This window comes from Microcaecilia unicolor, chromosome 2, assembly GCF_901765095.1.
Source record: "Microcaecilia unicolor chromosome 2, aMicUni1.1, whole genome shotgun sequence".
NCBI lineage: Eukaryota > Metazoa > Chordata > Amphibia > Gymnophiona > Siphonopidae > Microcaecilia > Microcaecilia unicolor.
This window is the reverse complement of record NC_044032.1, coordinates 386,736,183-386,752,699: the sequence shown is the minus strand read 5'-3', so window position 1 is coordinate 386,752,699 and position 16,517 is coordinate 386,736,183. Positions and strand designations below refer to the sequence as shown.

At 43.6% G+C, this 16,517-nt stretch overlaps 1 protein-coding gene across 1 annotated transcript in view; it reads right to left on the bottom strand.

The window, feature by feature from the left end:
- HELQ (helicase, POLQ like) overlaps positions 1-16,517 on the bottom strand; it is a gene marked incomplete in the record, with an annotated part of 237,703 nt that overhangs the window by 168,860 nt on the left and 52,326 nt on the right. The window contains 1 exon segment of the mRNA XM_030190564.1: positions 11,639-11,737. Within this exon segment, the coding sequence (XP_030046424.1) occupies positions 11,639-11,737 (99 nt within the window).

Here is a 16,517-nt window from a genome sequence, read left to right as displayed (position 1 = left end):
TGACTCCAGAATTATATTATGTCTTTACCTGTAATTGAGGGAGTTAAAACTAGGGAACTTAACCTAGAAGGAGAAGAAGTAGTTTTAAGACCTAGCCATAACCCTCTACTATTCCCTGCACAGAAATAGGGAGTGCTGATTTATTTAGGAAACTCCAAACAACAAAGTCAAGCAAGACCACCTCTTTGCATAGAGTTCAGATTTTAAGGTCATCTGTGATGCTATCACTAGAGGGAGGATCTATACGCAGGGAAGGGGCAGTGGGGACTAAGAAATGGCAACAGCTAGAGAAGCTCACAACAGTGCAGGACCCATTCTCTAATACTGTTCTTCCATTCATAGGCGGTCGGTGGCCCAACTGTTTGGGGAGGCTAAAGGGGGTGGGGTCAGAGGCGGGGCTTACATCCATAATTGTCTGACAACAGAAAAAAATAAGTAAAAATAAGTCACAATTAATACCTTTTATTAAATTTAGATATTAAATATGTATCATATGTCAAAGAATAAAGTGGTTGCTCAAAGCATGTACTAACCACAATTGCTCAACTGCAAAACACTATGCACAAATTTGTGCAAAAACACACTCATAAACCTTACTGTACCATAACACTGGGCAGACCCTAATAAACCAATATACCACCCATACGGAAAATGCAGACCGTCAACAATATGAAACAAGGGATCATAATATCACAATTCTCATGTAGAGCCACAAAACACCCTTTTAGGGTGGAAAGTATTCACAATGAGCTCCTTTTATGAACGACTATATGTAGATCCTTCAAGAGGTAGTGTGTCATGATGATTTGGTGCCACCTCAGTAAGGCCAATACACAATCTCTCCACTGCAAAACACTATACACAAACTTGTGCAAAAACACACTCATATAGCCTTACCAAACCATAACAGTACTAATTCCAAGGACAGGACGAGCTAAACCTTATGCGTGGAAAGGCAGCACTGTAATTACACCTGGCTCTAAAACACCAGTGCACAAACTAGTGAAACAAAAAAAAAAACCCCAAAAAGGGCTGAAAATACTACACGCTAGCAGAATACTGCACCTTGATCACACATGAAAAACACATGACACAACAGATATGAAGGCAAAATACTGAACTGGAAAGTTACCTCAAGAAGTCAGACTCAGCATGCAGCAAATACTAGAAAAATTGAAATTTACATGCAAAACATCACAGATGCACATTTCCAAAAGCTGACATATTCCAGTTAATAAATTCTGAATAAAATACTTTTTTCTACCTTTGTTGTCTGATCATTTAGTTTTTCTATTCACTTTGGTCCCAGTGTCTTCTGTTTTATGCAGTGTCTTCTTTCCATTTGATATTTTTTCTCTCACCATGTCCACATCCTCCTGTGTTCTTATACGTCCTGTCTACCATCTGTAGCCCTGTCCCTATCCTTCAGTATCCCGATCCAGCTCTTATATTCAACAGTTTTCCCTCCATCCATATCCAGCATGCCTCCTCACTCCCCTCCATCCATGTGCATATACTTCCCTCCCCTCCATCCATGTCCAGCACCTTCCCTCTTTCTCTCCTACCATGCCATCCAGTGTTATCCCTCTTTCTCTCTCCATCCTTCCACCCATTATCCTCTCCCAATCCTTCCGTCCATTGTCTTCCTCTATCTCCCCTTCCTTCTAGACAGTTCTCTCTTGACCCTTTTCCATTCAGCATGTCCTCTCTCACTCCATCCTTCCAGTGTCTTTCCTCTTTCCCTCCCTACCAGTTTCTTCCCTCCTTCCAGCATTTTTCCTCTTTCTCCCTCCTTTCATCCAGCCAGCATTTCTCAGTCTGACAGCTAGGGTCTCCCCCAGTTTCTCCCCAGCAGCTTCTCTCTCTCTCCTGCCCATGGCCCCTCTTTCTCTCCCCATCTCTTTCTGGCTCTCCCCTGCTTTATTCCATGTCCCTGGCTCTCCCCTGCTCTTTTCCATGGCCCCTCTTTCTCTCCCCATCTCTTTCTGGCTCTCCCCTGCTTTTTTCCATGTCCCTGGCTCTCCCCTGCTTTTTTCCATGTCCCCTCTTTCTCTCCCTATTGCTCTCTGGCTCTCCACTGCGCTGGCCATGTCCCCTGGCTCTCCCCTGCTCTCCTTCTCTCTCCTCCTACCGTTTCCAGCCAGTGGCCACGTTCTCTTCTCTCCCTCCGGCCTGGGCCTCTTTAGCTGACAGAAGAAGAAAAAGAAGAGCGGGGCCGCAGCAGCGTTCAGACATGCGCTGTCGGCTCTGCCGGTCCTCTGCCCCCGGAACGGGACCGGCAGAGCCGACAGCACATGTCTGAACGCTGCTGCAGCCCCGTGCTTCTTTTTCTTCTTATGCTGGCTCCGAGAGAAGTGGCGGCAGCGGATCAGCTGCATAGATGTCGTTCCTGGCTGCCGCTGCGCTGCTCAATAGAAGTGGCAGCAGCAGAAGATTTCGTCAGGAGTCTCGGCAGGGCTGCGGGGAAGGTCAGAGCTGGGCTGGGGAGGCTTAGCCTCCCCAAGCCTCTTATACGGGGCGCCTATGCTTCCATTACTGGAAGAAGAAAGACCTAGGGAGAAAGGATTCAGCATGGCAGTTAGAGGGGCTCACACAGGAGTTGCAGTAGTGAGGACCCATACTGTTGTCATAGTGTTTTGTGAGAAGCATGGGAGGACAGACAGCACAATGTGAACTGGCCACACAGGAGATGAGAAGAAGGGGGCTATACTGAATTAGGAATGGGTGCCTTGGTGAGGGTTGGATAGGAGTGGCACTAGAGTGACTTGAGAGAGAGTTTGTGGCTGGAGGGAAGAGGGTGAGAAATGAGGGTTTAAAAGGAGAATAAGAAAGTACACATGCGGGCTGGCAAGTAAGAAACGGAATAATTGTGGAAGGAGGCAAGACAGAAATATGAACAAGACAGAGGGAGTGAGAAAGTGACTAAACAGACCCGATATCAGGAGCAGCACTTTTCATCTAGGCTGGAAAGAGGTCAGGAACAAGCAGGCCCACCTGTCCCATTAAAAATACATGAAACAGACCATTTCTTTTTGCCATGTTTATACTGTGATTAAAACTGTTTACAAGTATCCTCAAGATCTAATTTTAGTTATTACTTGGAAGACCAAGTACCAGTGAAAGTGTCTATATGCCCGTGTACTCAGCACTTGTACCTACACCTACATCGGCATTATCATCTCCAGTGTGACTGCCAGCTTTGCAGCAGGGTAGTTTGACTGTATTGACATCAGTTGCTACCATGGGTGGGGGAGACCCAACTTGATAAAACTGTGGTTTCGGCAAGCTTGCAAAAAATATAAGCATCTCTTAGTAAACTGCTTAGAGAATTCCAGGGCAAAAGGTGTGTTTCAGCTAGAAGAGCAGCCCCAAAGAGTGGACTGAGTCTGGAGTCGGTCAGCACTCTATTATTGTTGGCCAGGGATGCATTCAAGACAACACCTGGTTAAGAAATGGACTTAACATTTTCAAGATGGTTATTTACATATACTTAAGACCACCTCTCATCTAGAGTTATACTAACGGACTCAAACTTTCACTGAATAGTATTTTGGTTGCTGTACATTCATTACAAAGCAAGTAAATTTATTTTGAAGATTTACTAATGATGGCTAAAAGAGAGCTTTGTGAAGCGCGAGCTGCGCTTCACCACACATGCGCAAGTGCTTTCCTGCCCGTCACATGAACGCATTCTCCTCAGTTTTATACTATAGCAAAAAATAAAGTAAAAAGAACAAAGGAGACAACTCCAAGTGGAAGTGGGAGGGATTGTGAGAATATAAAGCCTGTTGTCCTCAGAGAATAACTGCTACAGGTAAGTATCTTCACTTTCTCTGAGGACAAGCAGGTTTATAATTCTCACAAGTGGGGAATCCCTAGCCTCCAGGCTCACCAAAAACAACAAACTGATCAATTAGACCTTGTAAACGTGAGGATATAACACAGATTAACCTGAAACTATATACAATCTGAATGAAAGTGCAGCCTGGAACAGAATAAAATGGGCCTAGGAGGGTGTAGTTAGATTCTAGACCCCAGATTCTGCAACACTGACTGCCCGAACTGACTGCTGTATCCTGCTCAAGGCAGTAGGGTGATGTGAATGTATGGACTGAAGACCACGTCGCAGCCTTGCAAATCTCTTCGATGGAGGCTGACCTCAAATGGGCTACCAACATGACCATGGCCCTCCAAGGCCAGCCCCGCCTACGCATAAGTGAAGGAAATGCAATCTGCCAGCTGAGTTAGTGTAGCCTTCGCCTTCTGAGATTTTGTGGTAATATATTGTTGCTCACTTTTTTTAAATTGCCTGTCTCAACTGTTCATCTTTCTGTTCTCTCTCTTTTTTTAACCTTGAAGCCCACTTGAGAAAGTGGCCTCTGATATAGGCCTTAAAGCAATCCCATAATGCCCCATTAGATATACAGTGGGGGAAATAAGTATTTGATCCCTTGCTGATTTTGTAAGTTTGCCCACTGACAAAGACATGAGCAGCCCATAATTGAAGGGTAGGTTATTGGTAACAGTGAGAGATAGCACATCACAAATTAAATCCGGAAAATCACATTGTGGAAAGTATATGAATTTATTTGCATTCTGCAGAGGGAAATAAGTATTTGATCCCCCACCAACCAGTAAGAGATCTGGCCCCTACAGACCAGGTAGATGCTCCAAATCAACTCGTTACCTGCATGACAGACAGCTGTCGGCAATGGTCACCTGTATGAAAGACACCTGTCCACAGACTCAGTGAATCAGTCAGACTCTAAACCTCTACAAAATGGCCAAGAGCAAGGAGCTGTCTAAGGATGTCAGGGACAAGATCATACACCTGCACAAGGCTGGAATGGGCTACAAAACCATCAGTAAGACGCTGGGCGAGAAGGAGACAACTGTTGGTGCCATAGTAAGAAAATGGAAGAAGTACAAAATGACTGTCAATCGACAAAGATCTGGGGCTCCACGCAAAATCTCACCTCGTGGGGTATCCTTGATCATGAGGAAGGTTAGAAATCAGCCTACAACTACAAGGGGGGAACTTGTCAATGATCTCAAGGCAGCTGGGACCACTGTCACCACGAAAACCATTGGTAACACATTACGACATAACGGATTGCAATCCTGCAGTGCCCGCAAGGTCCCCCTGCTCCGGAAGGCACATGTGACGGCCCGTCTGAAGTTTGCCAGTGAACACCTGGATGATGCCGAGAGTGATTGGGAGAAGGTGCTGTGGTCAGATGAGACAAAAATTGAGCTCTTTGGCATGAACTCAACTCGCCGTGTTTGGAGGAAGAGAAATGCTGCCTATGACCCAAAGAACACCGTCCCCACTGTCAAGCATGGAGGTGGAAATGTTATGTTTTGGGGGTGTTTCTCTGCTAAGGGCACAGGACTACTTCACCGCATCAATGGGAGAATGGATGGGGCCATGTACCGTACAATTCTGAGTGACAACCTCCTTCCCTCCGCCAGGGCCTTAAAAATGGGTCGTGGCTGGGTCTTCCAGCACGACAATGACCCAAAACATACAGCCAAGGCAACAAAGGAGTGGCTCAGGAAGAAGCACATTAGGGTCATGGAGTGGCCTAGCCAGTCACCAGACCTTAATCCCATTGAAAACTTATGGAGGGAGCTGAAGCTGCGAGTTGCCAAGCGACAGCCCAGAACTCTTAATGATTTAGAGATGATCTGCAAAGAGGAGTGGACCAAAATTCCTCCTGACATGTGTGCAAACCTCATCATCAACTACAGAAGACGTCTGACCGCTGTGCTTGCCAACAAGGGTTTTGCCACCAAGTATTAGGTCTTGTTTGCCAGAGGGATTAAATACTTATTTCCCTCTGCAGAATGCAAATAAATTCATATACTTTCCACAATGTGATTTTCCGGATTTAATTTGTGATGTGCTATCTCTCACTGTTACCAATAACCTACCCTTCAATTATGGGCTGCTCATGTCTTTGTCAGTGGGCAAACTTACAAAATCAGCAAGGGATCAAATACTTATTTCCCCCACTGTATTCTCCATATCATTCAATAAAAAATATTCTGGTATAGCCTTCTGAAGGTCCACCATCACTTCCTCATGCTCTAACAGACCCTCATTAAGACTCCGGAATTGGAGAGGCCAATCTCTGGGTTTTATATAAATAGTCACCCATACCGGTACATGATATGAACATAAAATAGTCTTGATTTCAGTACACTGAGCTTCAGATAACATCTTATCCAGGAACAGAAAGTCAATTCTAGAATATGAGTCATGCACATGGGAATAAAAAGTAAACTATGTACAGCCCAGGTGAAAAGCTCTCCAAACATCTTCCAAGCCTAAATGGGACAAAGTGTTTTAAGGCATGTCTATCCTAATCGGGACGTGGCAGAGGAGACGCTTCCGGGTTAGAAGCAGGAGGCAGCGTGTATGAATCGCTACCGCTGCTGCTGAGTGCTGAGACGGAGGGAGGTAGATCCTGTGATCGTGGCGGCGGTAGACAGCGTCTGGGAAGCGCTGCTGTGAGAGAGAGGGAGGCAGATGCAGGATCGGAACTCAGCCTGCTCCCTCCGCACCACTGCCTCCACTGCTGGGCGGGCCTGAACCCAAACTGGGTGGGAGATTAGGCAACCATTCTAGACCAGAAGTCTCCCAGAAAATCACGATAGCAACTGCAGCTATCTTTTTAGAAGGATGAGATGCAAATCTACAAATTGGCAATTTTTTTTTAGGAAGGAGTAATTTATATTCCTCCATCAGAGGCACATCTCCTGTACTAAACATATGCTAGCCTTTAACTTGGAAGCTTCTCTAAGGAGGCCTTTCCTCTTAAAGGGAGAATTCAGGCCTTTACTATTAATTGTCATACTCTTTATGCCAGTGAAACTCATTTACATTATCGGTACAAAGCAAATAAGGACTGATCAGCTTCTCATATAATCTGACATCTGCCAAAAAAAACCCTTCCCTCCCCCTCCCCTCACTTCCCCCTCCCAAATCCCATACCACTGATAAAGAGAAAAATAAGTAGAGGAAAGACCTCTTGACCCAGTGGAAAATCTCCGCTAGAAATCTGCTTAGAAAAACCATCAACAAAGTCAACAATAAATCAGTTAAGTTAAAGCCGAACTGCAACCTATATGGATGGAGAGAAAAAAAAGAAATTAGAACTGTCAATTTGAATGAGTGGTCCTCTAGGCCATCCAAATTATTACTGAATAGCTTGGACCATCTTAGTATACATGAAGTAGTACTTAATGTGTTATAAAGAGCACCACAAAGAGCTGTAAACATTTGTCTTCAAAAGACAAGCCCAGTTAAATGGAGCCGCCAAGGTTACCACTATTGCCATCCAGTGGGTAGACAAGCTGAATCACTTGACAGAATGCTGGTCTTTCCCAAGACTCTTCTGGCTCGAACGGAGTCTACCTCTCCTTGAAGAGACCCTCTGCCACTTAGGAACAGAGTGGGCTTTGGTAGGCAGTTCTGTTGTCTGTTCCTCCGCTTCCCACCAGCCAAGAGAGCATAAAGTTTGAATACCCACCTCTTTAGTAGTTAGTTTGTAGACTTTCCCATTGTATGCAAATTGGAGACCAAAGTGGAAGGACCAGTGGTGAATGTCAGAATACTTGGAGTCATCATCGACTCTGACCTATCATTTGTCTCCCAAATCTCAGCGGTAGTTAAACGTTCTTTTTTCAAACTTCATATTATTCGTTCCATCAAATCTCTTCTACTTCCGCCAGCTGTTAACATTTTGGTTCATTCCCTGGTAATTAAACTGGACTACTGCAGTTCTCTGTATAAAATACTTCGTGTTAGGGATCTCCATCATCTACAACTAGTACAAAACACTGCTATTAAACTCATTACTAGCCATAGAAAATTTGATCGTCACCCCGCTCTTAAAAGCATCTCATTGGCTCTTACTGACTCATCACATAACCTTTAAATTATTACTTCTGGTCTACATGGCTCTCTCCATAGGTGAGCTTGCCTATCCCGCTTTCTTACTCCTTACAGCCACCCACACGTTGTTCAATCAGCCCAACAAAACCAGCTTGTAGTCCCATCCTTTCGGGAAATCCGCTATGACACCACACGTCAGTCTATTTTTTCAGTTCAAGGTCCTGAACTTTGGAATAAATTACTGGTATGTCTTCATTTCTCATCTTCCTTATCCAAATTTAAAACAGACTTGAAAACTTTCTTATTCCATGATGCCTATGATTAAAGCCAACTATACTCTTTTTCATGCACCATAGACAGGGCAGCATCCGCTAAATCCCCCCTGTCCTCACAGTTTGTTGTCAATGCACTCCCTTCCTTATATGATTTTACTGTAAGCCATTCAGATAATATTTGATGGGTGGGTATAAGCCCTAATAAACTTGAAACTTGATCGGACATTTTCTGCTCACAGCTCATCTGTAATATCTCTGAAATCGCATCTCCTATGCAATGTAGTTGGGGAAAGGTCTGCAAAATTTGTGACCTCATATGCCTCCTACATTAGCTTGTCCTGCTTGCATGCCACTGCCAATGCCAGCTTCTTTACTGAGTAGTTGTGGAAACAAGCAACAATATCTTTTGGCAAATTGTTAAGGACAGTTCCTAGGGTTGTGTGCCCGGTCCAGTTTAACATCTTCTGGAGCCAAAGCTTGCACTGCTTGTGCCAAAAACATGTGCCGAGATTTTTTTGTACAACTTCTCTACAGTTTTGAAATTTAGGTCCTTCTGGTACCCCTCTAATGCAAATGTTGCTCGGGTTTTCTAAATCTTCAATTTGTCATTAAGCTCTCTTTGTAACTTAACATTAGTGTGACATATCTTCTCCAATGCTGAGAGTTGTTCGGCCTGCTCCTCCCCAAGCTGCTCAGCCTCTTCCAGGCAGTGCCTCAGTTCTGCAACAACTGCCTTTAGTTCCACCCCAAGCGCTATAAAATCAGACCTTGATGCAGCAATTTCAGCCTTAATTTCCTTCAGCCAGGACTGTAATTCATCCATATTCTTAGGGTAGGTCATCACCTCAAGAAGCGGATGATGTGGAAGGAAGACTTGATGTCGCCATTACCGTCGCCATGTTGTCTCCCTCGTGGCAGGGCAGATTACCTCCTTGATAGGCATAATCCACAGGTCTGTTTGTTTTTTCTTGCTCATGGCATGAAGGTCTGAGCCAAAGGGACCCAAGTCTCTCTGAAGTGGAGGTGCTTAGAGGAGCATAACCCTCGATGGACCAAAAATCCACCAGGTTGATGAGGATCTGTGGGCTCAGGCTGCCATTCAGCCCAGTGATGTCACTTCCTCCAAACTTTATTTCTTACATACCCCATAAGGAGTTCAATACAATTTACATATTATAAGACAACTGAACAAATCCAGGAATTACAAATAAATAGAATAAAATAATCATAAAAAATAAATATTACATTCCATTAGAATTACAAATTAAACCCCACCTCAATTAGAACTTAGTACATATCTCTCAAACAAATAAGATTTAAGAAACATAGAAACACGACAGCAGATAAGGGCCAAATGGCCCATCCATTCTGCCCATCCTCAATAACCACTAACTCCTCCTTTTCCTAAGGGATCCCATGCTTTTTTAAACTCTGACACAGTCTTTGTTTCCACCACCTCCACCAGGAGATCATTCCATGTGTCCACCACCCTTTCCGTGAAAGAGTATTTTCTTAGATTCCTCCTGCGCTTTACAAAATGTCCCAGAATAATTTTATTTGAATCAGAATAATATTCCACCATTTCACTGCTATTTAGATTGTAAGCTCTGTTGAGCAGGGACTGTCTTTTCATGTTAATTTGTACAGCACGGCGTAAGTCTAGTAGCGCTATAGAAGTGTTTAATAGTAGTAGTAGAAGTAGTAGTATATTCCTAGGTGTATTTTCAAAGAACTTAGACATAGAAAGTACCATAGTAACCTATGGTACTTTGTGTGTATAAGTGCTTTGAAAATGAGCCCCTATCCCCCGGATTCTATATAGCGCGCCTAGAGATCGATTCTATAACAATGCACGAAACTTAAGCTTAACAATCGAATGAGCTCTGATAACAGCACTTAAGCAATAATGAGCACTAATTGGCACTGATTAGAATTTAGGTGCAAAACTCACTAAGCATATTCTGTAACGATGTGTGTCGAACTTCTAATGCATGCAGGCAAAAAGTGGTATGGTTATGGGTGGGCAAATGGGCGTTTTGTACGTGTTCCAAAATTTACACTTCCAGTTATATAATATGGCCCAGTGCGCCTAAATCTACATGCTGGGATTTACGCCATGTTTTCACTGGTGTAAATGGAAGCGTGTAGATTTAGGAGCCGAAATATCAACTAAATCTAGCCACCAATTATTGAATACGATTAGTTGGCACTGATTTCAGCGCCAATTATTTAGGCGCCATATATAGAATCTGGCCCTATGTGTCTTTATAAAATACTAGCACAAATAAGGCTGTATACATTACACCAGCTCAAAAGCAGGTATAAATGTCTTGAGTACACAACCTTTTTCAGAGAGGGGAAGGTGGTAGAACTAGAGGACATGAATTGAGGTTTCAAGGAGTCAACTCAGGAATAACGTCAAGAAGTACTTTTTCACGGAGAGGGTGGTAAATGCCTGAAATGCCCTCCTGTGGGAGGTGGTGGAGATGAAAACAGTAACGGAATTCAAAAATGCTTGGGATAAACACAAAGGAATTCTGTATGTAAGGCATGGAACTAAACAAACTTAGGGGTGCTTAGATGGCACCACCAGTAATTGGGAAGGAAAGCCAGTGCAGGGCAGACTTCTACGGTCTGTGCCCTGATCATGGCTGGACAGATTTGGATGGGCTGGAGTGGGATTTTGATTACAAACTTCAGTAGCTGGAGAACAAGGCCAGTGCTGGGCAAACTTTTACGGTCTGGACCCTGAAAATGGCATGGTCCAATCAAGATCAAGTATGCATATGTAGTATCACATCATACCTTATGCTATGAGTTTATCTTGTTGCTGACATCTACTTTATGTTACAAGTATGCTTGTCATAGATTAGCATATTTTAAAATCAATGCAAGTACTTCATAACACTGCCTGTGCTCAGCTGATTCCCCCAGAAATGCTTACAAAAAAAAAGTACATTCATTCATGTTGTGTTTTACTTTTACAGCTGACCAAATTTATTAAAAACCATCTTACACATATATACTGTAGAGGCCAAATTTCATTTTCGGTTTTGGTGCCAAAACCGACCCAAAACCCTAATTCAGTTTCAGACAAAAATACAAGTGTGCACTCTAATCACTAATTAACCTGGACCCCTAGATCCCCATTTGCTTAAATGTTAATATAAATGTAACTAGGTGTTTAAGATTAAATCACACGCAATAAGGGGTCAATTCCTACCATACAAACAATATCAAAATATAGTGTACAACAAACATTCCACATACATTTAGTGGCCTGATCTCTAAGATTAAACATGCAAGTATCATTAATCAGTGGCCCAATACAATTGATTTCCTTCACTAAATAAATCTTAATTACAACAAAACCAAAACAACACAACACCATGGTCAAAACAACTTAATCTAACCTCATTTGCTCTTTATAAAGTCTAGCATGTACAAGACATCCTCCAGTTACCTTATAATTAAGCAGTCGTGAAAAAATAAAATAATTCTCTGCTTTGGTGTTAACTTCATAGATGCTGTCTTGAAGTTTAACATACTCCTTCAACTGAACCTAGAATCGCAAACAGAAAAATAATGAATATAGAGAATTTTCTTGCATTCTAACCCCGCCCCCCTCTCACAAAGACGCGCTAGTGGCTGCCGGTGCAGTAATGCCAACAAAGCCCATTTAAAGTGAATGGGCTGTGTTGACAATACCGCACAGTTTTGTAAAAAAAAGGGGGGAGGGGTAAATCTGTGCTTTGTATGTATAGTAGTTAGTGGCCTTGAGGCTTTGCATATCACATCTGACTCCATTATCAATTGTTTTTTTTTCCTGATATTAAACATGAAATCAACATGTTACTGAATCAACTTAGATAATTATAGTCTTTGTACAGTATTATTGCAGTTACCATGTATATGGATTTTGTCGTGTCCAAGACTGCAAATATATTGAAGTTAGTACATAAGTATTGGCATACTGGATCAGACTGAAGGTCCATGAAGCCCAGCATCCTGTTTCCAACAATGGCCAATTCAGGTCACAAGTACCTGACAAGATCCCAAAACAGTACAATACGTTTTATGCTACTTATCCTAGAAATAAACAGTGAATTTTCCCCCAAGTCTATTTTAATAATGGCTTATGGACTTTTCTTTTAGGAAGCTATCTAAACTTATTTTTAAACCCCGCTAAGCTAACTGCTTTTACTAGCATCAAAATCCAGAGTTTAATTACACATTGAGTGAAGAAATATTTTCTCCAATTCGTTTTAAATTTACTATTTTGTAGCTTTGAGAGCCCCCTAGTCCTAGTATTTTTGGAAAGAGTAAACAAGCAATTCACATCTACCTGTTCCATTCCACTCATTATTTTATAGACCTCTATCATATTTCCTCTCAGTCGTCTCTTCTCCAAGCTGAAGAGCCCTAGCCGCTTTAGTCTTTCTTCATAGGGAAGTCATCCCATCCCCTTTATCATTTTTGTTGCCCTTCTCTGTACCTTTTCTAATTCCACTATATCTTTTTTTGACATGCGGTGACCAGAACTGCACACAGTATTCAAAGTGCAGTCACACCATGGAGCAATACAAAGGCATTATAACATTCTCATTCTTGTTTTCCATTCCTTTCCTAATAATATCTAACATTCTATTTGCTTTCTTAGCCACCACTGCACACTGAACAGAGGGTTTCAACGTGACACCTAAATCCCTTTCCTGGTCGGTGACTCCTAATGTGGAACAGGGGCGTAGCTACAGGTAGGCCCTGGCCCACCCAGTTTTGGTTCAAGCCCATCCAGATGCGCTACACTCCAGCCAATGAAAACATCCCCTATCTTCCTTCCCTCCAACCTCCCACAAGTCCAACGCCTCTTCCCTTCTCTCCACCTCGCATGTCCAGGCCTCTCACCCCTCCCGCAGTTCTGGCACTTCCATGTCTTTCTTACCCACCCCTGCCATGGCAGCACTTGCACTTTAATGCTATCATGCCGCCAGGCAGGAGCTCCACATAATGCGTCGGGGTCTTCTCTCTACCATGTCTCACCCACTGATGCAACTTCCTGTTTAAGCAGGCTGGGCACGACGTGGCAGAGAGAGAAGGCTCCAACGCAGTACGCAGTTGTAGGCCTGTGTGGAGTTTCTGCTGGGTGGCAATGATAGCATGAAGTGCAAGTGCCGCAGTAGGGAATGAGGGAAGGTAAGGAAGACATGCAGGTGGTGCCAGAACTGTGGGAGGGGAGAGAGGCACTGGACATGCGGGTGCTGGAGAGAAGGGAAGAGGGCTGGACATGCATGCATGCGGGCAGGAGGTTGAAAGGAAGGGAGAGAGGCACTGGACATGTAAGAAGGTGCTGGAGGGAAGGGCTAGAGATGTGGAAATGCAAGGGGAGGGAAGGGAAGGGAGAGAGTTGCTGGATATGTAGGGGGTGAGAAGGGAGAGAGGTGCTGAAAATGTTGGGGGTAGGAAGGGAGAGAGGTGCTAGAAATGCAGGGGGAGAGGGAAGGGAGAGAGTTGCTGGATATGGTGGGAGGGAAAGGGGAGAGGTGTTGGGCATGCAAGGGGGCTGGAGGGAAGGGAGAGAGATGCTGGGTGGGGGTGGGTGGGAGGAAAGGGAGAGAGGTGCTGGGCATGCAAGAGGGCATGGGGGAGAGATGTGGACCTGCAAGGGGGGCTGGAACAAAGGGAGAGAGGTGCTGGGGGTGGGGTTAGGGTTAGAGGGAAGGAAGAGGGATGTTGGACCAAGGAGATAAAAGAAGAGGGGGTCAAATGCTGAACCCACAGTGGGAGAATGAACCAGATGCGTAAGGGGGAGGGACGAGAGGAGAGGAGCTGATTGGGGTGGGGTCAGAGAGAAGAAGGAACACATTGGTGTGTGGGAGGGAGAAAAGGGGATTTAGAAAGGTATATAGAAACAAAAGGGAGATGATGGGCATTGGGTGGGAGCATGGGGGATAGGGACACAGGTGAAATGTTGTATTGGGATGGCATATGGGCACAGAGGGGCAATGCCTGACACAGAGGTAGGGAGGGCGATATGGGAATAGAAATACAATGGATACAGAAAGGAGATACCAGACAAGGAGGAGAATAGGAACACAGAAGGGAGATCCTGGCCATGGGATACATGGGTGCACAAAGGAATGATGATGGAGGTAGGGATATGAACACAGGGGAGATGCTGAACAAGGAAATATATGGATACAGAGATGAGAGATGGATGGTGGACATGGAGACAAAAGAAGTGTCAAATGGACAGGAAAGATAGTGGGAAGCAGAAACCAGAGACTGAGACCAATATGATTTGAAAAATAAAATGACCAGACAACAAAAAGGTATTTTCTATTTTGTGATTAGAATATGTCAGATTTGGCATGTACATCTTGCCAGAGCTGGTGTTGGACATGGCTGGGGCCCAGGGCAAAAATCTGGGAGAGGACCCCAAAGCCCATTACCAGGCTTCGCCTTCTTCAGGTTCTGCAAGGCTTGGCTGCCTGAGTTGCACCTCCCCCCCCCCCCCCCCCCCCCCCCATACCATCCCTGGCATGTGCTATCTTTATATTTTGCACAGGAGGAAATGACTTTCTTTCTTGTTTCTCTAGTGTTCTACTACATGCAAGGTCTGACTTCTTGGGGTTTCAGTTTAATTTATAGAGTTTGTGATCACTTATTCTTTATTTGCCATTTGTATTCTGTGTGTGTGACCCAGAGGTATTCTGTCACCATGAAGTTTCTATGTAGCATTCTGTAGTAATTTGGTTTGTTCAGTTTTCTCAATAGATGTATCAATATTTTAGGGCCCCACTGTAATATTTAGGGCATTATCTTTTCATAGGAAGGATCTTTGTTTTGGATGTTAGTGCTGGTATATTAGATTTGCTCTAGATTTGAGTGACTTTTTATCGATTTTTTAAAATAACTTTGCAATATGTCTTTTATTGAGATTACCAAAATTTCTTTGTATGGTGAGTTTTATGGGGAAATATCCTTGCTCTGCATCCATTGTTGGTGGAAGGCCAGGAGGTTCTCTGGATGTGCAATGTATTTGACTTCAATACCATATGTGTGTTGGAGGAATGTGGCTCAATGGGGGCTGAAGAAGAGTGCAGTCTCTTGTACTTCCCTTAGATCTCAATTGGCCACTGAAGCCTGCACTGCTACCCTCACTGAAGTAATTGGGAGTGAGGTAGAGGAGGAGCATGGGGTGGGGTAGGGACAAAGCATGGGTGCATCATGTGACTGTTTTTTTCTCTTTCAAAAAGTTGGCAACTCTAGCCCACCCATCCAACCTGTTGACCCACCCAAAAATTGCCTTCTGGATACATCAGGTTCCTCTTTCCCTAATGCATCACTTTCTACTTGCTCACATTAAACGTCATCTGCCATTTGGATGCCCAGTGTCCCAGTCTTGTAAGGTCCTCTTGTAATTTTTCACAATCCTCTTGAGATTTAACAACTCTGAATAACTTTGTGTCATCAGCAAATTTAACAACCTCACTAGTTACTCCCATCTCTAGATCATTTATAAATATGTTAAAAAGCAGCGGTCCCAGCACAGACCTCTGGGGAACCTTGCTATCTACCCTTCTCCATGGAGAATACTGACCATTTAACCCTACTCTCTGTTTTCTAACTTTTAACCAGTTTTTAATCCACAATAGGATACTACCTTCTATCCCATGACTCTCCAATTTCTTCTGAAAAATGTAATAGATTGGTGAGGCAAGATTTCCCTTCACTAAATCCATGTTGGCTTTGTCTCATTAACCCATGCTTTTGAATATGCTCCATAATTTTGTTCTTTATAATAGTCTCTACCATTTTGCCCAGCACAGATGTCAAGTTCGCCGGTCTATAATTTTCCAGATCATCTCTGGAAACTTTTTAAAAAATCAGCGTTATATTGGCCACCCTCCAATCTTCCGGTACCATGCTTGAGTTTAAAGATAAATTACATATTAACAATAGTTCTGAAAGTTCATTTTTCAATTCTGTCAGTACTCTGGGATGAATACCACCCGGTCCAGGTGATTTGCTACTCTTTAATTTGTCAAACTGTACCATTACATCCTCCAGGTTTATAGAAATTTCATTCAGTTTCTCTGACTCATCAGTTTTGAATATCTTTTCTGGCACCAGTATCTCTCCCAAATCTTCTTCGGTGAAGACCGAGACAAAGAATTCATTTAATCTCTCCGCTATGGCTTTGTCTTCCCTAAGTGCCCCTTTTATCCCTCGGTTCATCAAGAGAGTAGCAATTTTTCTGAATGCATGTTGGCACAGAATGGTGTTACGATTTTTGAATTATGTGGGGTGTCTAAGCATTACAAGGATGTTGGGGCAAGCAA